This window comes from Puma concolor, chromosome A3 (assembly GCF_028749965.1).
Source record: "Puma concolor isolate L17-30 chromosome A3, mPumCon1.1.hap2, whole genome shotgun sequence".
NCBI lineage: Eukaryota > Metazoa > Chordata > Mammalia > Carnivora > Felidae > Puma > Puma concolor.
The window spans coordinates 790,136-817,630 of record NC_141669.1 but is presented as its reverse complement, the minus strand read 5'-3'; the positions used below and the strand labels follow the sequence as shown (position 1 = coordinate 817,630).

At 49.7% G+C, this 27,495-nt stretch overlaps 1 protein-coding gene across 1 annotated transcript in view; it reads right to left on the bottom strand.

The window, feature by feature from the left end:
- Window positions 1–27,495, bottom strand: part of SNTG2 (syntrophin gamma 2) — a 178,197-nt gene that overhangs the window by 62,008 nt on the left and 88,694 nt on the right. The window contains exon 9 of the mRNA XM_086699902.1: window positions 3,425–3,552. Coding sequence (XP_086556028.1) covers window positions 3,425–3,552 — 128 coding nt within the window. The remainder of the gene's footprint in view (window positions 1–3,424; window positions 3,553–27,495) is intronic.

The following is a 27,495-nucleotide window of genomic DNA, read 5'->3' as shown; positions in this document are numbered from 1 at the left end:
TTCCCAACCACAGAAAATCTGCTACAGAGGAGTCCGTTCCTGGCACGAAACCAACCTTGCGATAGAAATCAGAGTATTTAGCGGGATAATCCTGACAGCCCCTGTCGCTTCTCAAAATGTTCCCGTCTGCAAACCATCTGGCTCCCGACGTGCTCTTTCTTCCTCTTTTTTAAAGGTTTATTCACTTATTTTCTGGGGGGAGGGAAGGGCAGAGAGAAGGAGAGAGTCCCTAGCAGGCTCCACACTGTCAGCACAGAGCCCGACCTGGACCTTGAGCCCACAAACTCTGAGATCATGACCTGACTCAAGAGTCGGGCGCTTAACCGACTGACCCCCCGGGTGCCCTGCTCTCGACGGAAGAACACACACTCTGTGCTCTGGCTTCTAACGTAAGGTCGTCTCCCAGAAGAAAAATGGAATCTCTGCAGTGATAAGACACAATTTCACTCTTACTTTCAGAGACTCAACAGAAGTGAGGCAAAAAGGGCCAAAGTTACAGTTTAGCTCCTTCCTCCTCCTCCCTCCCCACCCCTCCTTCCTCGCTTCCAAGTTTCAGAAACAACTCTGTACTATCTTTTTCTTGGTCATTTTTTAATGTTAATTTATCTTTGAGAGAGAGGCACAGCACAATCAGGGAAGGGACAGAGAGAGAGGGAGACACAGAATCCGAAGCAGGCTCCAGGCTCCGAGCTATCAGCACAGAGCCTGACACGGGGCTCGAACTCACAAACCGCGAGATCCTGACCTGAACCGAAGTTGGCCACTTAACCGACTGAGCCACCCAGGCACCCCTACATTTATTCATTTTTGAGAGACAGAGAGAGATAGAGTGTGAACAGGGGAGAGGCAGAGAAAGAGGGAGACACAGACTCCAAAGCAGCTCCAGGCTCTGAACTATCAGCACAGAGCCCGACGCGGGGCTCGAACCCCCGAACCGCAAGATAATGACCTGAGCCGAAGTTGGATGCTTAACCGACTGAGCCACCCAGGTGCCCCGACCATACTGTCTTCGAGGCCAGCATTAAACCAGAGGCATGGAGAGGCTAGTCTGAGCAGGACCACGGAGATCTGTGCCCTGCAAACGAGTCCAGCTGTGCCCAGTGCCTGGGGACAGACTCAGACTACCTGACGCTCTTGGTGACATCTCTCAAATCGTGATTTTCTTCCTTCAGGTCAGGCATTCCTCTTCTGCAGAACTGAGGAATTCTGTAATCTCACAAGCCTTCAGGATACTTGAGAGCTCCTTTAAACCTACAGCGTTAGTTTACGTTACCTGCGCGAGACCTTAGGAGGCAGTGAGGTATTAACATCTTTCCCCACCTACTTGTTTAAACGCACGCCTCCCTGGGTGAAGCCACGGGGCCCTGGAAAGGCAAAGGGAAACCGGCAATATGTCGATTCCAGGACCCTTCCCCACCCAGGACTCTTCCCCATGCGCTGTGCGCCTCCCCAGCGGTCTGGCGGCTTGTCCGAGGAGAGCAAGGCTTCCCAGGGCGTATCCAGGCCATCTCCGGAAGCCTCCTGGGATGACCCTGGACACTCTGCATGCACAGTTCCCTTGGTCCTAAAGGCGTCCTCTCTGCCTTTACTTCCAAACCCCGGCACACGCACCTCGACTCAAACCCGGGTCCTGGAATCCCAAACCGGCGTCCTTTCGAAGGGACCAGGTGAAGCACAACCAAGCATGGACTGAGCCAATCGTGTGTTTAGAGGATGCGCCCCTGAGACGTCTCTGGACACGCACGTGCTGCCCGGGTGACACGGGGCCTTCAACCGACACGATTTTGTCTCCGGAAGAGTTGAGGGCTGTCCGTGGGCTGGCGGCTCTGTGGCCTCTCCCCCGGGACAGGAGACGGGGCGGCACCGAGGCGGCCAACGGGAGCCCTCCCGAACCGCGTGCTGTCCGCAGGCACAACGTGCTCATCCCAGCGGGCGCCTGCCGGAGGCCCGATGGGTTCGGCTCTCCCGTCGCCAGGAGCACCCGCTCGAACACCCCAGGCAGCGGAGCGGCTGGCAGGACCCAGTCAGGCGGTAGCGTTCTGTCACGCACCCCGCGGACGACACAGGGCACAGCCGCGGCCTGCGGGAAACGAGGGCGCTGGCCTTCCGACCAGAGGCTGGTCCGGGCCGCCCCTTCGTCCCGCGAGACAGCAGGTGCCTGAAGACGTCCAGTGGCCCTGGTTTTCCCAGAGCCTCTTATTCAAACAGGGGGATGGGCAGACACACACACACACACACACACACACACACTTTAAGAGGGATCTGTGGCCACGACTGCTGTCAGGCCTCCACATGGCTGTCTCCCGACGGGCCTATCTCGCCTGCCTACCTACCTACTCCTCCCTCTCTCTCCCTCTACCTACCTACCTTCCCACCTTCCTGTCCACCTACCTACCTACCTACCCACATATCCATCCATGTCTTCCCACCTCCCTAACTTCTCAGGTCTACTGACCTTCTCCAAACGGCCACACATGTAAAACTTAGACTCAGAGCTGGCGTGCACGCGATGGTGTCAAAAGTGCCCTCTCACGGACGTGCACATTGACTGTGAGAGGCTACGCAAGTAATGTCACTTGATACCGAACATGAAATGGTAGCCGTTCGTCAAAAGCGTCATCAGACAGACTCCCTCCTTCACCGAGGGACCAGAGAAGAGAACCTTGGACTCCTCTCTCCCCCACCCACACGTGAGCACGCACGAGGGCACACACTCACAGGCAGGTGCGGGCACGCACGTTTTATCAAAGATGGTGCTCAATTTGCAAACGGCAAACTCCTCCCTGGCTGACAGGCCACGGCTCACACAGGTGTCTGCACACCGGTCGTACAACCGAGAGGCAATTCACCAGCATCGTGCCGTCCCTGCCACGGTGGTTAGCCAGGGGACACGCTATGCCTGGGAAGAGAGCAAAACGCTGAGTCCGCAGAAACAGTTATGGAAACACAACCTTCACACATAAATCTTTGAAATGGATGAATTAACCGAGCTCGGAGACAAGGAGCCTTACTGGACATGGATGAACGTGTAACCCCTCATTTTATGAACAGCGACAACGAGGCCCACTGACTTTAAATGACTTCTCTGGAATCGTCTGCAACTTGGACACGAACGCACTCTTACTTCCTGTCTAATTCTACCGACACTTACACACGAACGTACGGTTTTTCCAGTGATCAACGATTCAGAAGAACTAACACGAATCACCTCACCACGGGAGGCCTGTTGCCAACAACAAATCCACTACTGCTCTGATTACGGTTTCTTTCCAGTGCCTACCTTTCCTCTGACTTGTTATTTATTTCGCAAATGCTCGCTCTACCAGAAGACATCACACACGCTTGCCTCACGACACAGACGCTCTGGGGCAGGCGGTGGCTGGGGGGTGTGCCAGCGTCCCGCTTTCCGACGGCGGTCACACACCTGCATTTTCCTGTTCCAGCCTTGCACCTGGAGATTCGGGCCATAGACAGAGGAACGGACAGCGTGTCCAGCCAGCGCTTCTCATACTGTGGCGCGTCAGCTGCGGGCGAGGAAGGTGATGGTGAATCCTGTGCACGATAAGCAAGAAGCAACAGTCACAGAGTCAGTCAGCACCGAATGCAGGGACAGCCACCAGCATCCTGTCCCCTAAAATTCAAAGGAAATACATTTCAACTGTTTAAAAAGCATGTGACAATTTTCTGAAAGATCTGGAAAGAAGTAAGTGCCCTCCCATGTGAATTTAAACTAATTCTCTCTTTTGTCAACAAAACACTGCACAGAAGAGAAAGGTCAAAGGGAAGCTTCAGGGAGAGAGACTGACGTGGGAAGGGGCAAGTCCAGGAGGCCGAGGGGCTGCGGCCACACCCACGTCAAATGTTGCAGTGGAGCGCCTCCGGGTCCGGAGACAGAAGCTACTAGTGCCGATCACACGCACAGAGGCCGGGTCAGGGGCCATGCTGACTGTCTGGTGGGCGCGAGCACAGCCCCTCCTCCGTGGAGCCTGCAGACCACAGGCAGGTGCGTGGGAAACGCGGAACCCACGCAAACGGGCTCGTGACCTGACCCCGCGCTGCCGGGTCCGTAGGCGGCAGGATCGGAAGTGGGCTCCAGGCAAGAGGACCCCCAAGTTCCCGTCTGGGTTCTGAGGGAGGGGCCGGTAGCAGCTTGACCCATCCTCCCGTGGAGCCCGCGGCCCAGCATGGAGACGGCAGCCCCGGGCAGGGGTGAGGGCAACCGGCCAGCACGCAGGCTCCCGAGCGCACAGCAGCCCCCGACTCAGCACCACCGGCTCCAAGGGCAAAGGGCCAATTCCCCGAGTTCCCTGCTGTCCAGGTTCCTGTAAGAAATGACAGCTGTGTGGGGGTACCTGGGGGGCTCAGTCGGTGGAACGTCCGACTTCGGCTCGGGTCACGATCTCGCGGTCTGTGGGTCCGAGCCCCATGTCGGGCTCTGCTGACGGCTCGGAGCCTGGAGCTGCTTCGGATTCTGTGTCTCCCTCTGTCTCTGCCCCTCCCCCGCCCACTCTCTGTCTCTCTCTCTCAAAACCCAATACACGTTAAAGAGAAAAAAGAAAAAGAAGGCAAGCAGAGCTGCTCCACCCTTCTACTTGTAGGAGCAAGGGGCCGCGTTCCCACAGCGGACCCGAGACGCCGCGGGCTGCGCCAGTCAGCGCCTCACAACCCGCACAGGTAAGGCAGGAGTCACGCGCCCACTGCAGGCGACGCAAAGCATGCCCTCCCCCGCTTGCTCTGTGACGCGCTGCCGAAGAGCTAAAGCGGAAAAGGCCGTCGTGAAACACCGCTGTGCGACTAACCGAGTCCCGGGACCTTTCCTGTTCGCTGCCGCAGTGCCCACGAGACGCATTCTGAACGGGTGGGAACCGCGGGAGCTGCGGGGGCGGCTGGAGGCGCAGCGTCGCGGCAGGTGCGTCAGGGGCGGGCGGCGGGCGGCCCCTCTGCGGGGGCCCCCGTGGGGAGGCCCTCACAGACCCTCCCCAGGGCAATCCATTCCCTCCGGTTCCCCGACGTGCCACACGACGGAGACATCTCAGAAACGCCAGGAAAACCAAGTACCTGTGATACAAAACACGGAAACCGTTTGGAAACGAGTGAGAGGAGATGAAGTAACACGCGTCCCGGCGTCTTGCCACGCATGGGCACGGAGAGCCACGCGTGGCACACGGCATGCCAGCGTGCCGGCTCTCCTCAGGCGTGCACGCACACGTGTCCACACGGAAGCACGAAAACACCACCTTCGCGGTGGAGACACGACCACACCCCACACAACTGGGAGATTCAAAACTGTAGAAAGAGGGAAAAAATTCGGTCCAAACCTCATCACACACTTGGTACATTTCCTGAGGACCTTCTTCCTATTCTCTTTCTGAAACTTAGTTAGAGCCGTACTGCCAATAGTCGCGATCGAGGGCACGGAAGAGTGAGAAGAACGTTTATGGGTCACAGTTGACACAGAGCGGGACTCACCCACAGACCTCGCGCTCGGAGGCAGAGCACCTTCTGTCTAATAGGAACCCGGGTCCTTGAGGGTGATTATGCTTTGTTCTATTTATCCCTTGTGTAGGGAGAGCTTCTCTTGCTCTAACTCCCTTGGAACGAAGTCTGTATCTAAATATAATTTAGCAGTTATCAGCACTTGCTCGAGGAGAACACGGTGTTCGCACGTTTTACAGGATTACCTAAGATGCCTGAGGCTTTGTCTGAAGAGCGGCCTACAGGCTGGCCCGAGACCCTGATGGCCTAGCGGGAACAGGGACGGCCGTGAGGGGTAAGGACGATTCTGTAGGAACGAGTGTCAGCAGGGGCGGCCCTGAGCGGCGACCCTAGTTTGCCGAGCGCGCGAGCAGGAGCCGAGAGCGAGGGGGAGCGGACCCCCGTTCTCTGCTGCGCCGACCCCACTCACGGGGGTCTCCATCTCTGCTGTATGCCGAAATACGTCTTTAAGGCATTTTTTTACCTTTATTAATTTATTTTGAGGGGCGGGGGGGGGGGGGGAGAGAATCCCGAGCAGGCTCTGTGCTGTCAGGGCAGAGCTCGATGCGGGGCTCGAACTCATGAACCATGAGATCACGACCTGGGCCGAAATCACGAGTCCAACACTTAACCGACTGAGCCACCCAGGTGCCCCTAAGTCATTTTTTTAAAAGAAAAAAAAATATTAGTCATCGTAATACTTTGAATAAGAGATTTGAAAGCAACTTTTCAGGTATTGCTGTCTTCTTCCTACTTTGGATAATTGTGGGCTTTGCAACTCCTTTTATTTTTACTGAGCAATCTTGAGGCATGAACCACCTACAACGTGTACTCACGTAGGAGCCCAGTTTGATGAGCTTTGACAAACAGATACACCCCACGCCAGAGCCTGAATCACGACACAGGCTAATTCTGCCCCATCCACACCCACACAAACCTTGTCCCCACAAAGTTCCCTGTGGCAGTTTGTAGGCAATTCCTGCCCTCCAGCCACGTCAGTCTGACAGAAGTCAGATCAGCTAGATTAGTTTTGACTCTTAGAACTTCTACAAATAGGACCACACGGGAAGTATATGCACAAGGCTCCATTCAGCAGGAAGTCTGAGATGTATCGGCAGAGGATTCGTTTTCATCAGTGAGTAGTATTCTACTGTTTGCGTATACCTGCATTTCTCATCCACTCACCTGCTAAAGGAGATCTGGGCTCCTTCCCGTTGGAGGATATTATCAGCACATTTGCTGTGTTATCAGTTAAGTCTGCACTTTGGATGTTGTGCCCGCTTGCGCTGCTGGGGCAAACATCACTTGCTCGTGATGTGCTACCCTTTGGGTTTTTTCACAGGTTGTTGACCATTTCTGCACCAGCATTCGTGAGGGTTGTTGTCTGTAACGTTCGTTACTTATAATGCCATCGAAAGGTTCCGGTACCCGTATTATCCTGGCCTCACACAATTAGTGGGATACATTCCATCTTCCTTTACTTCCTGAAAAACTGTGGAGGTCACATGTTATTTCTTTGACAGAATTCACCAATTACAGAATAGTTGAGTTACAGTCCTAAAGAGCCTATCACAGCCCTGCATGTGATCTTGGTGAACGTTCCATATTCACCCTGTAGGCTTGGGGTGTGGTTCCCTGTAAAAGGCAGTTAGGTTCCAGTTGGTTCATAAGGTTGATTATGTCCTTTATGTCCTTACTGATGTTCTGTCTACACGTCATATCAACTTCTGCATAAAGAGTATTAAAATCTCCATAGATGATGAGAGGCTTGTCTAATTCTCATTTCTGCCAGGTTTTGGTATATGTATTTGGAAGCTCTATTACCGGGTGTGTGCCATACTTAAGACTAGAATGTCTTCCTGATGAATTGATTCTTTAATCATAACGAAACACTTCTCTTTGTTTTTTGGACACTCCTTATCTTGAAGACTACTTTGTTAGACGTTAACAAAGCCACCTTTTTTGGTTACTGTTTATAAGATACATATTCTCTACTCTTTTAATCTCTACCCGTCTGCATCTTTACATTTAAACAGTACTTCCTGTGGTAAGCAGACTTGGGTCTAATTCAGTCTGATAATTTCTGTTTCAAATGGAACGTTTAGTTCGTTTACATTTAATATAATTCTCGTGTCACGGCGTTTAGTTATACATTGCTAATTTGTTATTTGTTCCTCTTGGGTTTTCTCCCAGTTCATTGAACATACTCTTTTAGAGGTTAATTTCTTTCATTATTCTTTTTTATCTCCTCATTGGCTATAGGGATCATAATACACACTCTTAATTTATCAGTGTTTACTCTGAGTCAGTACTGCATCACTTCAAACCTTGTAGCTGATACATCCTCCTTCCCATGCCTCCGTTCACCAGTGCCAGGATCTCACAGCAGAGCATCTCAATGTGCTTGGCCCCACCCTTGGTGCTATTTTTGCTGTCTCTTACATCCACATACATCACCACCTCCACTTTACTGTGCTATCATTCTGTCCTCTGAACTATCTAACTTCAAAGGAACTTCAGAGAAGGAAGCACAGACATCTTACACACGCATGCTCCTCCTGTGGTGCTCCTCACTCCCTGTATAAGCACGTCTCCCACTGGCATCCTGTCCTTTCATCTGGAAGACCACCTCTTAGGATTTCCTGTAGTGCAGCCCTCCTGGTGGCATTTTCTTAGCTTAGATTTACTTTAAAAAGTCTGTAAGTGCTGATGCGTAGGGGCACTTGTATCCCAATGTTTATAGCAGCACATTCAACAATAGCCAAATTATGGAAAGCGCCTAAATGTCCATCAACTGATGAATGGATAAAGAAACTGTGGTTTATATACATGATGGAATACTACGTGGCAATGAGAAAGAATGAAATTTGGCCTTTTGTAGCAACGTGGATGGAACTGGAGAGTGTTATGCTAAGTGAAATAAGTCATACAGAGAAGGACAGACTCCATATGTTTTCACTCCTATGTGGATCCTGAGAAACTTAACAGAAGACCATGGGGAAGGGGAAGGAAAAAAAAGAGGTTAGAGAGGGAGGGAGCCAAAACATAAGAGACTCTTATTAAAAACTGAGAACAAACTGAGCGTTGGTGGGGGGTGAGAGGAAGGGAGGGTGGGTGAGGGGCATTGAGGAGGGCACCTGATGGGATGAGCACTGGGTGTTGTATGGAAACCAGTTTGACAATAAATTTCATATTTAAAAAAAATAAAAAATAAAAAAATTTTTTTAAAAGTCTGTATCCCTTCATTTTTAAAGAATATTATCCCATGCATGTAAAATTCTTAATAAACACTCATGTACATCATTGTACCCGGGTAAGTAACGTCTTTTTAAAATCTGGCTGCTGCCTGAATTTCCTCTTTCGGTTTTCGACAGTTTGATTGGAATAGTTTTCTTTGTGTGCGTCGGGCTTATGACCATCCCCATCCTCATTCTGGGACTCGTCCACCTGATGTGTCCCACACATCACTGGGGCTCATTTGTCAGTCTCTCTGTCTCTGTTCTTGAGATGGGCAATTTTCCATTTGCCTCCTGGTCTCTCGAGCAGTCCTACTGCCATCTTCTATCCATGGGAAGACGAACTAGTAGGCATTGGATTCTAATTATTATGCTTCCAGTTCTATGGTTACCATTTGTTCACTTTCTGAAGTTTCAGATTCTTCACTGAGAGTCCCCATTTGTTCAGTCATTACGGCCATATTTTCCTCTAAGGCCTTAAACATATTTGAAAGTGCTGCATTAAGATCTTTGTCTGCTAAATTCCGTATTTTCACATGGGGTCTATTTCTACTGCTTGCGTGTTTTCTTAGCTTCATATCACTCGTTGTTTGTGTCACTAGTAGTTTCTGGCTGCAGACCAGACGTTATCAACGACACAAGGTAGTGACTATGGACTATGTTTTCTTCCAGGGCATTTCTGTTCAGCAGGTAGATCACTTACCGTAATCACCTTAAACGTAGGGAGTTTTAAACTATGTTGGGGTGGGTTTGCAGAAACCAAAGTGTTTACTAAACCCCTGTAACTTGAAGGGATTCAGCCTCCAGTGATGTCCCGTCCACACTTGTTTCCAAGGGTTGGTTTTAGAGACTCCGTTATGGCAGCTTTATGGTTGCCTCTGTGCCTGAGGCGCAGCCCTTCCGAATTCGCAGCTGCACATCTAGTTCAGTTTCTCCGGTTCGGCCGGGATGGAGCCGCAGTGTTACCAGCACGGCTAGACCTCTGGCATCTTTGCTTGTTGTGCCCTCAGCGCCTTGACTGGGGGGCACGGGGTAGTCTTTCCCTGCGCACTGGTATCCGGGCATTCGGCCAAGGACTTGTGCAAAACCTACGCAGACATGCTTCCAGCTCCCAAAGCCACCTCCTTCCGGGGACCCTGCTGCCCCACCCCACGGCTTCTAGCTGATCCAGAAGCCCTGCGTCCTTGTCCTTGTCTCCTTGGTGCGCCAGGACCACATGCTGTGTGTGAGTTGCACTGTCACCTTGTGGTGTCCCCTCCATCACGGCTCACGGTCTTATATGGCCGGCTGCCCAGCACCTGAAAACAAGCACCTTGCTTCTACTATTTAGGGCAGAGGTTAGCACTGCGGGAGATGTGCTGTGCGGGCTTCTTCAAGTGCACTTGGTTCTTCCTGTGCTCACGGATCTTCTTAGAACCCGTGCTGGACGGGAGGTCTGTGCCAACAGCTGCTTTGTCTTGTTTCACACATCCGATGTCTCGTGCAAGGACTTGAAAATGTCACTGTGCATACAAATCATAAAGGGAGTTTGTAAGAGATAAATTCTCAGGCCCCGTTCTTTGAGATTCGTGTCGTACAGGTGCTTAGATATGGCTTTGGAATCTCCGTTACTTTGACACTGCACGCGCTTTGACACGCGTCACGAAACACCACTCGCGTGTATCAGGACCAGGCCACGCAAGATGTTGTAGTACCCAAGCACTGTGTCTGTTTCTAGGGAGAAGTGTGTTTAAAAACGTCCATGTTTGTAGGCTGATTAAGCATCATTCAGTGCATAACCTAAATGTGATTTTTAAAACAGAAATATTGTAATTTTAAAATGATTTCAATCTGGGGTGCCTGGGTGGCTCAGTCAGGTGAGTGTCTGACTTTGGCTCAGGTCATGATCTCACAGCTCATGTGTTCGAGTCCCGCGTCGGGCTCTGTGCTGACAGCTCAGAGGCTGGAGCCTGCTTCAGATTCTGTGTCCCTCTCTCTCTCTGCCCCTCCCCTGCTCACACTCTGTCACTCTCTCCCTCCCTCAAAAATAAACGTTTTAAATAAATAAATAAATAAATAAATAAATAAATAAATAAATAAAATGATTTCAATTAAATAATTAAAATGATTGTCGATATTTTCGTACCAGAGCAGAGTGCTGTATAATTCATGCCTGCTCATGGGCTATCTGATGCAGCTCGGGGCCCCCACCGGGGGCTCACAGGTTAGAGTCCATAGCAAGCAGCTTCTTTCCACGTTTATTTCCATGAAATTAACTAATAAGTCACTAGAATGGACAGCAAGTGTTTGGTGGCTTTATTGAAGTTCTGGATTTTGGATATTCTGACCTAACATGGAGCCGATGACTATGAGGCAGCCGTTCACTGGAGGTTCCTGAGAAGGCGGTATACTAAATTTGTTATGCAGACCACAGACCAAAGACTCCAAATCCAAACCTTTATTTTACGTGGCTCTTTAGAATATGCTTCTACGTGGCAGACTGCAATACCTCGGTGTTATCCTTAGAGAAGCTCTAAGATGGGACTTGGATTTCTTTCTAATTTTGATGAATAAAGTAAAGGTAATTTTTAAACCTAGGAAAGACTCAAATGCTAGCAAGCAGCTGAATACTCACCACTTAGTGTTCAATTAATGGCAAGTGCGCTGCACAGCAGACAAAAATGCCTGTGGGTCACAAGTTCATAATTTCGACCTTGAGACATCCTGCTGGAGGTACGGGCCCGTTTTTAAATCTAATTTCAGACTGCGACACAACACAACTGTACTTTGGTATTGCACATAGCAACAGGAAGCGCCGTGTGGTGCCTCGGGGGAGAGGTGGCCGAAGCTGGACGCCCCGTCGCCATGACTTGGTCTGGGAACCCTGCGGGACCTTCACAACCTAGAGGCAATTTAAGCAGATGGGTTTCTGTGAGAAGTCCCAGTTACCCCTACACTTAAAATCTGTGAAATGGACGTGACATTCACGGCCTCATGTGGTCACTGGGTGAAACCCCTAGGGGTTGCCAAGGGTATCTGAGCCACAACCGGAAAGCCAAGGGCAGGTGGGGTGCACCTGGAGGGGACAGTCCCCTCTCTCGGCCTCCTGCCCTCCCCGTACCTCCCTGAAGAGACAGACTTTGAAAATACTCCTTGCCTTAGTTAAATACTATGACCTTGTGTCATAAAATTAGTGCTTTTAGAAGTGAAATTGATTAGAACAAAATGTACGTAAGACTTTTACAAACACTTCTTTTCTTGAAGAAAACAAGACATATGTCACCTATATACCTCTAAATAATGGAAAAAAAAAAAAAAACCCCAGAAGCCTCACATTCTCCGAACACACTGTTTCCCCTACGAGGAAGACCCCATGGTGGGTATGAAGCCCAGATACCAGCGCGGAATTTTAAATCTGAACTCTTAACAGTTAAGAACCTTGAGACACTACTTTCTCAGCATCAGAGATTCAGCGAGGGGAGGCGAGCCGAGCGGCGGAAAAGCCAGACTGAACTGTCACCTCTGAGTTCCCAGCAGGGCTCTCAGGGAGGTTCTAAAAGGAAAGAATGTTTCCATAATCTCGTAATTAACTCTGCTGTCAGCATGTAATTTAAGGTGAGTACGCGACGTGTCTGATGACGAACTATTTTGACTGCAGCGTCACGGGCCCTTCTCAACACTGTTCACGCCCGATGCTCTCGTCTTTCTTACTTTAAAAACCCGTAATCACGTTGGCACAGGGCGGGCTTGACACTCATCTCAGGGACAGGCTTGGTGACTCTGCTCTGTCTCTAGTGTCATGTTTCCTTCAGCTTTCGTGTGGTGACTTTGCTTCCAGAACTCTTCTCTTTGCGGGCTGGCCTCCGTAGTGTGCTACCTCCCAGGCCACCCGCGTGCACTCGCATGCACACGCGCACCCACATACACCCACACCCACGCACACGCCTCCCCACACATGCACCCCTGCATGCACACCCACGCTTGCACGCCTGCCTGTACACGCCCACACGCACGACACATGCACCCACATACACCCACATGCACGCACCCGCACACCCTCACATGCACGTCCGCACACACCCACACCCACCCGTGCACACCGCACACGGGCTTGGGGGTTGGTTCGGGGCGCAGTGACACTGTCAGCACCACCCCAGGGCACACGGCTGGGCAGCGGCTCAGCATGGGGTGGGGGCGGGGTGGCCCGAGAAGCGACACCAGGATGGCCACCGGGCCAGGATGGACTCCTACATCCCCGTGGGCAGCCGGTGGGGGGGGCGGCATGGCTCCTGGGGAGGGCACGTCCCAGCACTGACCCGAGGGCTCCAGCCTCTGGCCACCCAGCACCCAGCTGCCCCTGCAGGAGACCCCCCCCCCCGACCAGCCGCCTCGCCTCCCGGGGCCGGAGCAGGTCCACCTGGTGCCTGCCTTTGGGCACCAAGTGTGGCCGCGCCCTCCGAATCACAAAAGGAACAAGATGAACACGTATTTACTGTAACACATTTTAAAACAGCAGGAAAAGTATCTTTTGCTCTTTTCACACAGAAGAATCCAGAGCTGAAGCAGGCTGTGGGAAGGGACCTGGGCCCATGCAAGGTCCACTCCATCCAGAACCACCCATTTACTTCGTTACAGAAATTATGGGTCAGCGCCCCTGCGGGCATTTACGGGCATACCTGTCGGGTCAGCGCCCCTACGCGTGCTTACGGCCACATCCGTCGGGTCAGAGCCCGTGCGGGCGTTAATGGCCACATCTGTCTGGTCAGCGCCCCTACGGGCGTTTATGGCCACATCCATCTCTAAAAATCAAGTATTTCCTAATTTTTCATCTGCACGTCATTGAATGTCCTCGGAATGGCACAGACTGTGAACGTCTGTGGAGCGAAGGGAATGTATTTTGTGCAGGATATTCTTCCTTTGGGGTCCTCTGTCCTGCGGTTTGCCCTGAGCTAGTCCAGAACTGCGGCCAGGATGGCATGGACACGGTTGCCACGGCCAGAGAAGCTGTCGCCGAGGTGCCCGTGGTGAGGAGGAAACGCACCTGTTAGAGGCCCGATGGCCTCTGTCATTTACTCGTCCCCCACACTGACATTTTACTAGAAACTGTGGATCCTGCCTTTTCTACACAAGACACACCTTGCTGAGCCATTTTGTGCTTTTGACGTAAGAGCAAATGCAGTGCGTGAGACTGCAAAGCAGAAATACTGAACATAAATCAGTTAACGTAAGAGCGGTAATTCACCATTCCACATTTTCACTACAGAAGATTAGTTTTTAGCTATTGCTTATACAAAACTATAAAATTAAAATAGCCTAACGTTATTAAATGTAATTTTAGTAGAAATCTATCCCAGACACAAGATTTCACAGAAACATCAGGTGCGGGAGGGCCCCAGGAAGCACTGGCCGCAGGGTTAGGGTGAGATATGTCCACGCCCGGTCTGTGGGTCTCTCGTGCCTGCCCAGAGGCCACAAGGACCACCCACGGAGGCCTGGACCCTCTGCCACCTTCACCAGGGAGCAGCCGCTGGCGCCCTCGACCTGACGGCCACCTTGCCCCCTCAGCAGACCCCTCACGTCCTCACTCCAGTGACGCCAGAGGGTCCCATACATCCACAAGATGTGCAGCAGGTGTGTCACAGGGGGGAGGGGACACGGGCTCCAGCTTCCCGTGACAGGTGCCCACTCCTCCCATGGCCACCCGTGACCTCTCTGGTCTCTTACTCTCCTCTCTAGGTCCCTGGGCACCAAAGAATGGGGGGATGCAGACCACAGCCGTGGCTGTTTTGCGTACAGCCGCCCCAGGGCCAGCCCGTGAGATGTCACCAGATACAGGCCGGGGGCTCAGAGACGGTGTGCTGCAGGCAAAGCCAGGTTTCCGGCGGTCAGGTCGCACCATTTCCCGAACCCAAGCTCAGACCCACCCTGGCACCAATCACCACACACGCCCAAGTCCCAGCTTGGGAGGAAGAACTCGTCAGTTAGAATTTCCTAGTAGACGCTTTCAGTGTCTGAATTTAAGTCAGTAAATTTGCCAACAAATCTGTCGTATTTACACACTCAATGAAACTTTGGAAGAGATCCATGTGGCATAACGCTGCATGTTCTTATGTCCGTCCACGGTCTCAGGTCCTGTGTCTGAACACAACTGCCTGCAAAGCCAGAACGTGGCGACGGACAAATCCAGACCAGAACGATGCTTTAATGCAGAGCCAGGAGGCCCGGATCTCCAGCACCTATGCTTCTGAACGTCACCGTCCCCTCTCAGCCGGGCACCCGACGCTGGCTGCCTTACGCCATCCTGGGCTCGTCCGGCCACCAGTTCTGCTCTCTGGCTCAGCTCAGCCTTTCAATTAAGTACTTGCATGCATTGTATAAACGTATACACTTGGCGTGTACGACACGTTATGAACAAAGAGTAACAAATCTTGTGTTACCGTAAGTATGGTGATCACGTACACATGCGTATCTTACACAAATATACCCCCTTAATGAGAAACGCCGTCTAACCCAAACACAGACCTGGCTCCAACCCTGCTACTTATTTTTGCTACTCATTACTCGGATGTAACCCCCTTGACCCTCAGTTTCCTCCTCTATAAACAGAGTCAGCGATGGCAGCTTTGGGGGACCAGAAGGGCGACGTGGACACCACAGCACTGACCCGGAAACACAGGGGCCACGCTCAGTTAGTGCTGAATACAACGAAACGACGAGGCCTGTTTTCCCATAAAATCCGGGTTGACGCCCACTTCAGCCTCTGCTTACCGTGAATTTTCTCAGTAGCTGACTTTCCTTGGATGTGGAACTGTGGCCTCAGCCGAGCTCATCTCTGTAACATTCCTCATGCCAGTTTGGGGGGGGGGGTGCACCCTCATTAGTCCTTTCAAGTTTTTGTTTAACACCCAGAAGCTTGGAAAGGAGACTTCGTTCTTGCACAGCGCGATCAGTGTGTTGGTTAAACAGCCTCGCTCGAATCCCCGCGAAGCACACGCACGGTGCGGTCAGGTTTCCACTGATGTCCCCTCAGAACAGTGAGTCTTCTCTCCGGGGCGAAAGAGAAGGGCCTTGGGCCCTGGGCAGCAGGGGCCTCTCGAAGCATTTTGTTTCCTAATTTTCTTTAAATGGACCCGGGGGCATCTGGGGGGCTCGGTCGGTTCAGCATTGGACTCTTGACTTTGGTTCTGGTCATGATCTCACGGTTCCTGGGATCGAGCCCCACGTCAGGTTCTCTGCTGACAACATGGAACCTCCTTGGGATTCTCTCTCCCTCTCTCTCTGCCGTTCCCCCACTCATGCACACATGCTCTCTCTCTCAATCTCTCTCTCAAAATAGATAAACCGTAAAAAATAACAAATAGACAAGAATTATGACAGTTTCTTAACAGCGTCAGCTTTTACTGACTTCCTGTTTTCATTTCCTCTGGGAACACGGTGTGTCAAGATGACCGGAGCCCGAGGCTGAACACACCGGGCCGGCCACCTGCACCTTCCCCACCCCCCCCCCCCGCCCCCTGCCCCCTGTCCCTCTGCCACGCCCCTGTACATTGAGCGAAACTGCAGCGAACGGAGCAAGGAACTCACTGCGGCTGGTTGGTGAGGCGGCCAAGTAGACGAGGCCACCGAGGCCTCTCCAGAACCAGCCGCGCGTGAGCCTCGGGAAACTGTCTCAGCAAATACACACAGCCCCACACAAGCTGTTTCTGCAGCTTCCGCAGGGTGCATCCTGCTGAAACAGGAGTTCTCCGTGTTGTCTACAAGGAGCGACTCTTACAGGCTAACTAGACACCCAATATTAACTATCATTGACGGGAAAGTCTTCTAACGTCTTTGTCCGCAGCTAGATTTAGACATACGTCTCAGGAACGAACAGCATGGTCTCAGCGTTTCACACGAAAAATGTAAATAATTTTCTATTTGAATTTGATGTATTTTGAGTGGAAATGTTTAGTCTATTATTTTCAAATATTTTGTGTAGGCTATCTACAGTACTTATGGTGCATAAATTTTTTGATGTTACGGCAATACAATTATTAAAAGCAAATGAACTTTTGTGACAACAGATTATTGTCATATTTTTCAAATCAAAATCACTATTATCACAATAAGATTAAAAATCTCTTAAGAAACGTGAATAATGGAGACAAAATAGGACATTACTGTTCTTAGACTCTTCACAGGCAGTTGTAAATCAGGCCCGTTCAGAAGCCAGTGGGGTTACCTAGAGATTTCATGTCTGTGGTGATGACTCTGGTCCTTTGTGGTCTTTGCCACGTTCCACTCATAGAGTCCCCTTAGGACCTCCTGCAGGGCCGGATTAGTGGTCACAAACTCCTTCAGTTTTGTTTGGGAAAGTCTTTATCTTTCCTTCTACTCTGAATGACGGCCTTGCTGAACAAAGAATTCTTGGCTGCATATTTTTCCTGTTCAGCACATTGACTATTTTCTGCCAATCCCTTCCAGCCTGCCAAGGTTCAGTGGACAGGTCTGCTCCTACCCTTATGTGTCTACCCTTATAGGTTAAGTCATGTTTGTCCCTTGCTGATTTCAGAACTGTCCCTTATCTTTGAATTCTGTCAGTTTTACTATGATATGTCATGGTGTTGACCTGTTTTTATTGATTTTAAACAGAGTTCTCTGTGCCTCTTGGACTTGGATGCCTGTTTCTTTCCCGAGATTAAGGATCACTCTGAATATAAATGGACTAAATGCTCCAATCAAAAGACACAGGGTATCAGAATGGATAAAAAAAACCAAGATCCATCTATACACTGTCTATAAGAGACTCACTCTAGACCTGCAGATTGAAAGTGAGGGGATAGAGAACCATCTATCATGCTCCTGGAAGTCAAAAGAAAGCCGGAGTAGCCATACTTCTATCAGACACACTAGATGTAAAACAAAGACTGTAACGAGAGATGAAGAAGGGCATTATATCATAATTAAGGGGTCCATCCAAATGTGGAGGCACCCAAATAGAAATTAAGTTAATCACAAACATAAGCAAACTTTTAGATAATACTGTAATTGTAGGAGACTTTAATACCCCACGTACAACAACGGACAGATCATGTAGGCAGAAAATCAATAAGGAAACCACGGCTCTGAATAAGACATTGGACCAGACGGACCTAACATATATTCAGAACATTTCATCTTGAAGCAGCAGAATACACATTCTTCTCCAGTGCACATGGAGCATTCTCCACAATAGATCACATACTGGGTCACAAAACAACCCACAACAAGTACAAAAAGATCGAGATCATACCATGAATATTTTCAGACCACAACACTATGAAACTTGAAATTAACCACTAGAAAAAACGTGGAGAGCCCCCAAATACATGGAGGTTAAAGAACATCCTACTGAAGAATGAATGGGTTAGCCATGAAATTGAAGAAGAAATTTAAAAATACATGAAAGCAAATCAAAACGAAAACATGACAGTCAGTCCCTTTGGGATGCAGCAAAGGCAGTCCTAAGAGGAAAATACATTGCAATCCAGGCCCATCTCAAGAAACAAGAATGGTCCCAAACACACAACCTAACCTTACACCTAAAGGAGCAGCAAATAAAGCCAAAAGTCAGAAGAAGGGAAATAATAAAGATTAGAGCAGAAATAAATGATATAGAATTTAAAAAAATAGAACAGATCAATGAAACTGAGCGCTGGTTTTTTTGAAAGAATAAACAAAATTGATAAACCCCAAGCCAGACTTCTCTAAAAGCAAACAGGTAAAATCACAAATGAAAGAGATAACAAATACAATTAGAAGACAATGCTTTGAAAAAACTATATGCCAACAAACTGGACGATCCAGACGAAATGGACAAATTCCTGGACACCCACACAAAACTCAAATAGGAAGAAACAGAAAATCTGAACAGATGCATAGCCAGCAAAGAAATTGAACTGCTTATCAAAAATCTCCCAACAAACAAGAGTCGTGGGCCAGAGGGCTTCCTAGGGGAATTCTACCAAACATCTAAACAAGAGTTAATACCTATTGTTCTCAAGGTATTCCAAAAAACAGAAATGGAAGGAAAGCTTCCAAACTCATTGTGTGAGGCCAGCATTACTTTGATTCCAAAACCAGACAAAGACCCCACCTAAAAAGGAGAACTGCAGGTCAATATCCCTGATAAACATGGATGCGAAAATTGTCAACAAGATACTAGCAAATCAAATTCAACAGTACATCTAAAGAATTATTCACCATGGCCAAGTGGGATTCATTCCTGGGCTGCAGCGCTGGTTCAATATTTGCAAGTCAATCAACATGATAGACTACATTAGAAGAAAGTATATGAACCACATGACCCTGTCAATAGATGCAGAAAAAGCATTCGACAAAACACAGCATCCTTTCCTAATAAAACTGTGAAGAAAGTAGGGATAGAAAGAACATACATTAACATCATAAAAGCCATATACGAAATGCCCACAGCTCTTATCATCCTTAATGGGGAAAAACCAAGAGTTTTCCCCCTCATATCAGGAACACAACAGGATGTCCATTCTCCCTACTGTTGTTCAACATAGTGATGGAAGTCCTAGCCTCAGCAATCAGACAACACAAAGAAGTAAAAGGCATCCAAACTGGCAAAGAAGAAGTCACCCTTTCACTCTTCGCAGATGACATATACTCCACATGGAAAACCCAAAAGATTCCACCAAAAAACTGCTAGAGCTGATCCATGAATTCAGCAAGGCTGCAGGATATAAAATCAATGTACAGAAATTGGTTGTATTCCTATACACCAACAATGAAGCAACAGACAGAGATATCGAGGAATTGATCCCATTTACAATTGCACCCAAAACTGTAAGATACTTAGGAATAAACCTAACCAAAGAGGTAAAAGATCTGTATGCTGAAAACTATAGAAAACTTCAGAAAGAAATTGAAGAAGACATAAAGAAATGGAAAAACACTCCATGCTCATGGATTCTAAGAACAAATATTGTTACAACGTCGATACTACCCAAAGCAATCTACATATTCAATTCAATCCCTATCAAAATAACACCAGCATTCTTCACAGAGCTAGAACAAATGATCCTAAAATTTGTATGGAACCAGAAAAGACCCCGAATAGCCAAAGCGATCTTGAAAAAGAAAACCAAAGCAGGAGGCATCACAATCCCAGACCTCAAGCTATACTACAAAGCTGTCATCATCAAGACAGTATGGTACGGGCACCAGAACAGACACTCAGATAAATGGAACAGAATAGAGAACCCAGAAATGGACCCACAAACGTACGGCCAACTAATCTTTGACAAAGCAGGAAAGAATGTCCAATGGAATAAAGGCAGTCTCTTCAGCAAGTGGTGCTGGGAAAACTGGACAGCGACATGCAGACGAACGAACCTGGACCGCTTTCTTACACCATCCACAAAAAGAATGGATGAAAGACCTCCATGTAAGACACGAAGCCATCAAAATCAAGGAGAAAGCCGGCAAAAACCTCACTGACAGAGAAACACAGGGAAACGGCTGTGTAAATTGGGGCTTTCACCGCTGTTATCACAATTCCCAGTAGACAGGTCTATGCGCACAAGGAAACCGCAGTCCTGAACATTCTCACCTCCGCAGGTAATCACTGTTGCACACGGCAGAGCTCATTCGCGTCTCTATGTCCTTGTAAATGACTGTGTTCCTACGGCACTCACACTTCTGAAAATTAACATCGCGTAAGTATCTTCCAGCCATTAAAAGCTCTTGGTAAAATTTATTTTAAAACACTGAAAACTCTCACATGAATGCATCAGCATGTACATAACTATCTCCCTATTCTTGAGACGTTAGATCGAAATGGGTTTTTCTATTTATTTATTTATTTATTTATTTATTTTTCCGAAATGGGTTTTTCTTAAGCACTTACTATGTGCACTATGAACACGGCTTGCCATCAGTCCCGGGCTTGGGACTGCTGTGTGGACGGCGTGACGGTCCACGGAGGCGCTGCCCTTACCGCCAGACAGCACTCCAGAAACACCCCCGCAAGGCGCTCAGCCGGACTGGTCAGGATCGCCTCCGTGGAATCTGCCACCACACCACAGCCTTTGGTAAAACCCCATTTCCAACGCCCTCTGCGGAGCCCCCAGATCAGACTCACTGAGCCCTCACTGGGACTGGTGTGTGTGAGCCTGAATACACAGCTTACCAGTCGTGGCTTCAGTGCCACGCCCTGGGGACACGGGCCCCGAGCCCTGAGCCCCGCTGTGGTTTATAACAGACTTGCTGTTTGTGTGAAACTGTTTATCGACTCACACATCACACGACTGACGCCCTGCAGCCACCTGGGCCGTCCCTTTCACCCCGTGGCTACCGTCAGCCACTCTCCCCGCCATAACCAGCGTCCCGCACTCTGCGGTGCGTGTGGCTTCCACGAGCACAAGCACGGTACGGTCGGGGGGCCACAAAGCTGAGGCACCCACGAGAGCGGTCCACGTGCACGAACACCTACCGCTGACCATCCCCAGCAGGACTTGCCTCGGGGACGCGGCGCGACAGTCACGGTCCCCCACGCAACGTGGCCAGAAGGACGACGGAGGGGATGTGACAGCAAGACCGGCTGAGGACGTCGCCAGGGTTCCTCGCTGGCTCCACGTGACAGGTGGACGTGGCAGTGTCCGGTGCCTCCACTCTTCTCTTCCAGCCACCTCACCCAGTGCCCCCCAGCCGACCTCTGACAACCACCAATCCGTGTACTGTGTCTGCGAGAGTTTCCTTCACTCGTTTTTATTTTTCAGGTTCCGCACGCAAGCGAAATCATACAGTATCTGTCTTTCTTTCTGTGCTTCCTCTCACTTAGCACAATGCCACCGAGGTCCATCCATGTTGTCACAAGCGGCAGGACTTCCTTCTTCCCAAGGCCGTGTAATATGCCACTGCAGACAGAGATGTAGGGCTTCCGTGTTTTCGTGAGCCGTGCACCCGTCAACGACACTCAGGTTGATTCCTATCTTGGCCGCTGTCAATGATGAGCAATGAACGAGGGAATGCAGGTGTCTCTTCGAGACCGTGGTTTCATGTCCTTTGGAAGCATTCCCAGAAGTGGGATTGCTGGTCATCCGGTACTTCTATTTCTCACGTTTTGAGGAACCTCCATGCTGCCCTCCAGCGCGGCTGCACCAGTCAACATTCCCACCGACAGTGCTTGAGGGTTCCCTTTTCTCTGCGTCCTCGCCAACACCTGCTGTTTCTTGTGTTGTTGACTTTAGCCGTTCGGACAGCTGTGAGGTCACATCACAGTCTTGATTTGATTTTCTTTTTTTTTTTTTTTTAATTTTTAAAAGTCTTTATTATTTATTTTTGAGAGAGAGAGGGAGAGAGAAAGAAAGAGAGAATGAGCCAGGGAGGGTACAGACAGAGGGAGACACAGAATCTGAAGCAAGCTCCAGGCTCCGAGCTGTCAGCACGGAGCCCGACGCGGGGCCCGAACCCACGAACCGCAAGATCATGACCTGAGCCGAAGTCGGACGCTCAGCTGACTGAGCCACCCAGGCGCCCCACTGATTTGCATTTTCTTGAGGATGTCTGACGCTGACCATCTTCTCATGTGTGCTAGTCACCTGTATGTCTTCTGCAGAAAAGTATCTATTAAGTTTGTCTACCCAATTATTTTAAGTTTACTTACTTATTTTGAGAGTGAGAGAATCCCCAGCAGGCTCCACGCTGTCAGTGCAGAGCCCGATGTGGGGCTCAAACTCACGAACCGTGAGATTGTCACCTGACATGAGATCAAGAGTTGACGCTTAACCGACTGAGCCCGCCAGGCGCCCCGAGTCCTCTCCACCCAAATCTTCATTGAAGTGTAAGGTTTCTTCTCTTGAGCTGTAGGTGTTCCTTATAAATTTTGAATAATAGCCCCTTACAAGTCAAGTATCTTCTCCATTTATGATGCCTTCATTTGCTGTGCAGAAGCTTTCTGTGTGATACAGCCCACTTGTTTATTTTTGCTTTTGTTGCCTTTGCGTTTGGGGTCAATTTTTAAAAATCAGCACCAAGACCAGAATCAAGGCACTTATACCCTATGATTTCTTCCAGGAGGTTTATGGTTAAGGGTCTTACGTTCAGTCTTTTGTCTACTTTGACTTAATTCTTTTGTGTAAGAAATCAGTTCACTTTCATTTCATCCTTCTGCACGTTGCTGTCCAGCTTTCCCAACACCATTTGCTGAAGAGACTGTCTTTTTCCCCGCTGTATATTCTTGGCTCTTCTGTAATAAAGTAATTGACAATATAATTGTGGATTTATTGCTGGGTTTTCTATTCTGTCCCATCGGTCTATGTGTCTGTTTTTATACCAGGACCATACTGTTTTGATGATCACAGCTTTGTAAAAAAACTTAAGTCAGGGAACATGATGCCTCCAGCTTTGTTCTTTTTCAAGATTTATCTGGTGTTTCTTAGTCTTTCTTGGCCTCATACAAATTTTAGGATCGTTTGTTCTACTTCTGTGAAAACTGCTATTGAATTTTGATAGGGACTGCACTGAATCTGTACATTGCTTTGGATAGTGTGGGCATTTTATTTAAAAGATTTTTTTAATAAATGTGTTATTTATTTTTGAGGGAGAGACAGCACGAGTAGGGAAGGGGAGAGAGAGAGGGACAGAGGATCCAAAGCAGCTCCAGCTCTGTGCTGACAGCAGAGAGCCCAGTGTGGGGCTCGAACCCACGAACCGTGCGATCATGACCGGAGCTAAAGCCAAGAGTCAGATGCTTAACCGACTGAGCCCCCCAGGCACCCCTGATTCCAGTCCTCTTAGAGACTGAAATAATCGACGGCTCCTAAACTGTAAATTCAGTCTAATTAAACGTATTTTATTACTACTCTATTTGTATTCATATTTACCTTCTTACTTTGGCTCCTTCGTTGTCTTCTTTTCCTTTTTTCTTGGTGCATTTTTAATTATCTTTTGCAATTTGCTTTATTTCTCTTTTGGTCTTTAATTTTACTGGTGTTTTACTAATTTATGAAGTATTGTAACAAGAGAGGGACCTCAGCACGCTCACTGTCCAGTCCTACCTGAGCTCCGACTAACCTGCGACAGCAGACAGTGACATCGGTGGTGTTACCACCTCAAGACAAACAACATTGGTCTATACTCACCCGAGAGCCCAACAACACCCAGGGAGCACGCCGGCTCTCGCTCGGGACAAAGGAGACCTTTCTGGACACGAAACCCTCTCGGAGCAGCCCGCTCCGAGGACAAGCATCAACACTAACCGGGTAAGGAGGGGCCAGCGGGTCTGCAGACGAGTGGGAGGTCCAGGGGGACAGAAGGAGGAATGAATTCTGCAATTTTCAGCCTAATAGATGCTGTCAGTGTGAATGAGACCTTCTCTGCTGTTATAAATATTCAGTGAGGATTTCTGGCAGAGAAGCAGCAAAAAGATGAAGTCAGTTCTAAACTATGTGGGGCAGCCCCAGCTTCTGGAGGAGAGCGTGTGGGAGCTAGAAGGAAAAGCCGGGAGCCGACCCCGTCTCGCGGGGGAAGAGAGGTCACGTCGGGAAGGAGTAGGTACCAATTCAGTTCGGAATAAACACACAGAAAGGCTGCGACCTAGACAAGGTAGCACGGGCGTCCCTCCGGCAGTGTGGACCGGAGGACGTGCAGCCTCCCCTCCTCCACAAGGAGAGGCGCGGACGCACCGGGTCGGAGGCACGAGCCGTGAGAGCCGGGGACCAGCCCACGGGTCCCCCCTCCCCGTTACAAGGCTGCTCTGAGCAAAGTCCACTTCCTGCTCGGTCGGGTCGGGTTTGGTCCCGGAGGACGGAAGCCATCCAACCATTCCGAGAACGTCGCCACCGGAAACGGTCCACATCCCGCGAGTCGGAGGATGTTTCCGACCCGCTTCTGTCGATAAAGCAAAGTGCAGGGCAGAGTCTACTTTACCCTCCGATCCACAGGTCCTGTCAGTTCCAGCACCATCGTGAGGCTGTACTGGACACAGTCCCCTGTCGAGCGCAGAGAACGATCTCAGTGCCAAACAGGCTTCAGGAGAGAGAGCCCAGCCGCTAAGGCCGTGGAACCAGCTAGCCGCTGGATTATTGACGCGATTATTATTGTTTCCATCTGGAATACCAAGCAGGTGGCCTTTAAAATTTTTTACAGGATTTTGAGTCTTAATATCTTTTAAAAAATAATGTATTAAAACTATTTTTTGACTCTCTGGGATTCAGATTCTCTGAAATGCGTTGTTCTTGAAGGTGACCTAACCAAATGATTACAGGGCATTCCTACGCTCTGCCTTTCTCTTTCTCCCCTTCGTGATGAGGGTGACGACGAAGGCTGAGGGTACGCGTTCACAGGAGCGGGCTGGTCGCCGGCCCCACGCCGAGCCTGACAGCACGGAGGCCCGAGGCCGTGGGAGGAGGTGCCGGGGGACCTCGGGTGGGGCCTCCCCCTCCCCCCCGCCCCCGTCTGTTCCGTTCCCCAGTGCGCACCACATCTCCGGCAGACTGGGTCACCTTTCCTGAGGGGACTGCTGGGGGTGCGTCCTGCTCTGTGCACACCCTCTCATTCAAGAAGAATCGCATTAACGTGATCCTGGATGATGTTTTCTCAAAAAAAAAACAACACTCAGCACACGATTCAACTAGGATACTGTATAAAGCCGAGACAAATAACAAAATAAAAATCTTAAGAGATCTCCTAGAAGACAGTCCGATGAGAAGCCCAAGGGAAGGCAAGAAGTGACAAGAAGTAAGGCCTGTAAGGGACAGGAGGTGACGCTGGGGCACAAACGCAATCTGGGCTCGGGGGGGGGGGGGGCCGGAGGGGCGGGGAGGTGCCGTGTGTGTAGATGAAGGCTGGTGTCAAAGACCACGGAGAGGGCTGTATCAGTGACCACACCGGAGGCTGCCCAGGAACACAGCCGGACCCGCAGCCACGTGGAGAGAAAACTTCCCCGTGTCCGCAGTAGAGACCAGAGACGCTGGAAGTACATTCAAGTGTAGACAAAATAACCCGTTTTAAAATAACCTGAAATAGATTTTGGTACCAACAGGCCTTAAGTTCTAGTGAGAGTCCTTGAGCAGAGAGGAGATCCATCCTGCAAGGAAGCCGGATGCAGAAGTCGTGGCGAGAACAAGAGGCTGTAAACATTTCGGAATGCAGGCGCCCCCAAAGTTGTGACTTTTCGTGCAGTTAAAAGTGGCTTCTAAACACAAAGCCACAGCAGGTGGTAAATCAGGAAACAACTCGGGCTCAGGGGTCACAAGGTTCTAGCACCTTCCAGCAGGACTTAAACATGCTGTCTTTCTATCGTGTAGGCAAAGTATACATTTGGCAAAATTTCAAGGGCCACCTCCAAATAAATGTAAATGGAGGGCACACATTTGAGACATGCAGAGGAGAATTTTAGAAGGAAGACACGTGAAAAATTTAATCAGAATAATTTAAATATCAAGAAGAAAAGGGGCACAGTAAAGGGGGGGAACCAATAAAAATTCAAAGTCCGCGATCAAAACCAAACTCGAGGACACATCGGTCATCACCACACACTCCAACGGGGGCGCAGCCTGTCAGGCTCGGTGGTAAGAAAGAAGGAAGCACAAAAATGCAAACGAAGTCAAAGGGACAAGGTAACAAAAATGAGTAGGAACCAGCAGTGTGCAGATCTGTGGAGCCAAAGTCGTTCTTTGCTAAGAGCAGTAAAATGAAGAATCCTCTGCCGAATCGATCAAAAAAGAAAAAAATTAACCCTATTGAAAAATATTGAAGATCTGAGATCCTTTCACCAGCAGGAAAAATGACTTCCCCTGTAGTCACACACTTTCACACACTTTCAATAAAAACCCCAAGACTTCTGCAGAATCTGTTCAGAGGCTTTTAAAATTCTCACGAAGAAACAAAGGGAAAGAGAAGACGGAAAAAATAAAGTGAACCAGGAGGTGAGGAGACCTGGGCCCGCGGTGGCAAACGTGTGCCGTAGGTCCACAGCGGTAAGCGTGATTCCGGCCTTGACACCGTTGGAGAGCACACGTAAACCACGGCAGGACACGCGGTCGAGGGCCCAGGTGGCACACAATCCCCGAGGAACCGGTCACGACACGTGCTTGCCCAGGACAATAAATCTGATCCCTACTTTTCACATGTTTTACAGAAATAAGTGTCACATGCCTGGGAGACCTAACACAGAGAGCAAACGAACACTTAGAAGGAAACACAAGCAGATATATTTATGAGCATGGGGTAAGGAAGGTTCTCCTGAACCAGATGCTAAATCCACACAGGAAAGCACGGACGAGGGGCGCTTGGGTCGCTCAGTCGGTTAAGCACCTGACTTCGGCCAGGTCATGATCTCACGGTTCGTGGGTTCCAGCCCCGAGTCGGGCTCTGTGCTGACAGTGTGGAGCCTGCTTGGGATCCTCTCTCTCCCTCTCTCTCTGCCCCTCACCCACTCTCTCTCTCTCTCTCTCTCAAAATAAATAAACATTTTTTTAACGTTAAAATGAAAAACGGTATTTCAAGAACGTTACTGTCTGAATCTGGACTTTTCCCTCAGGCTGTCCCTGCACGTCCCGCAGCTGGTCCTTTTATGAGCGAGAGAGGGTCTGATTTCCAGTAACAGGTTTTCAGACTGCTTACGGGATTCCGATCCCTGTCCGCTAACGCCGGTGGAAAGGAGCCCACATGCTGGAAGGGGGCCGAGGCAGGCCCGCTGCACCGGGTCTGGGTCTCTGCGGGAGGGGTTTCGGGGGCCAGGTGCCCCCTGCTCTGGCTCAGCTGGGGTTTCCGGGGGGGCAGGCATCTGGCGGGAGGAAAATGTCCCGCTGGCACA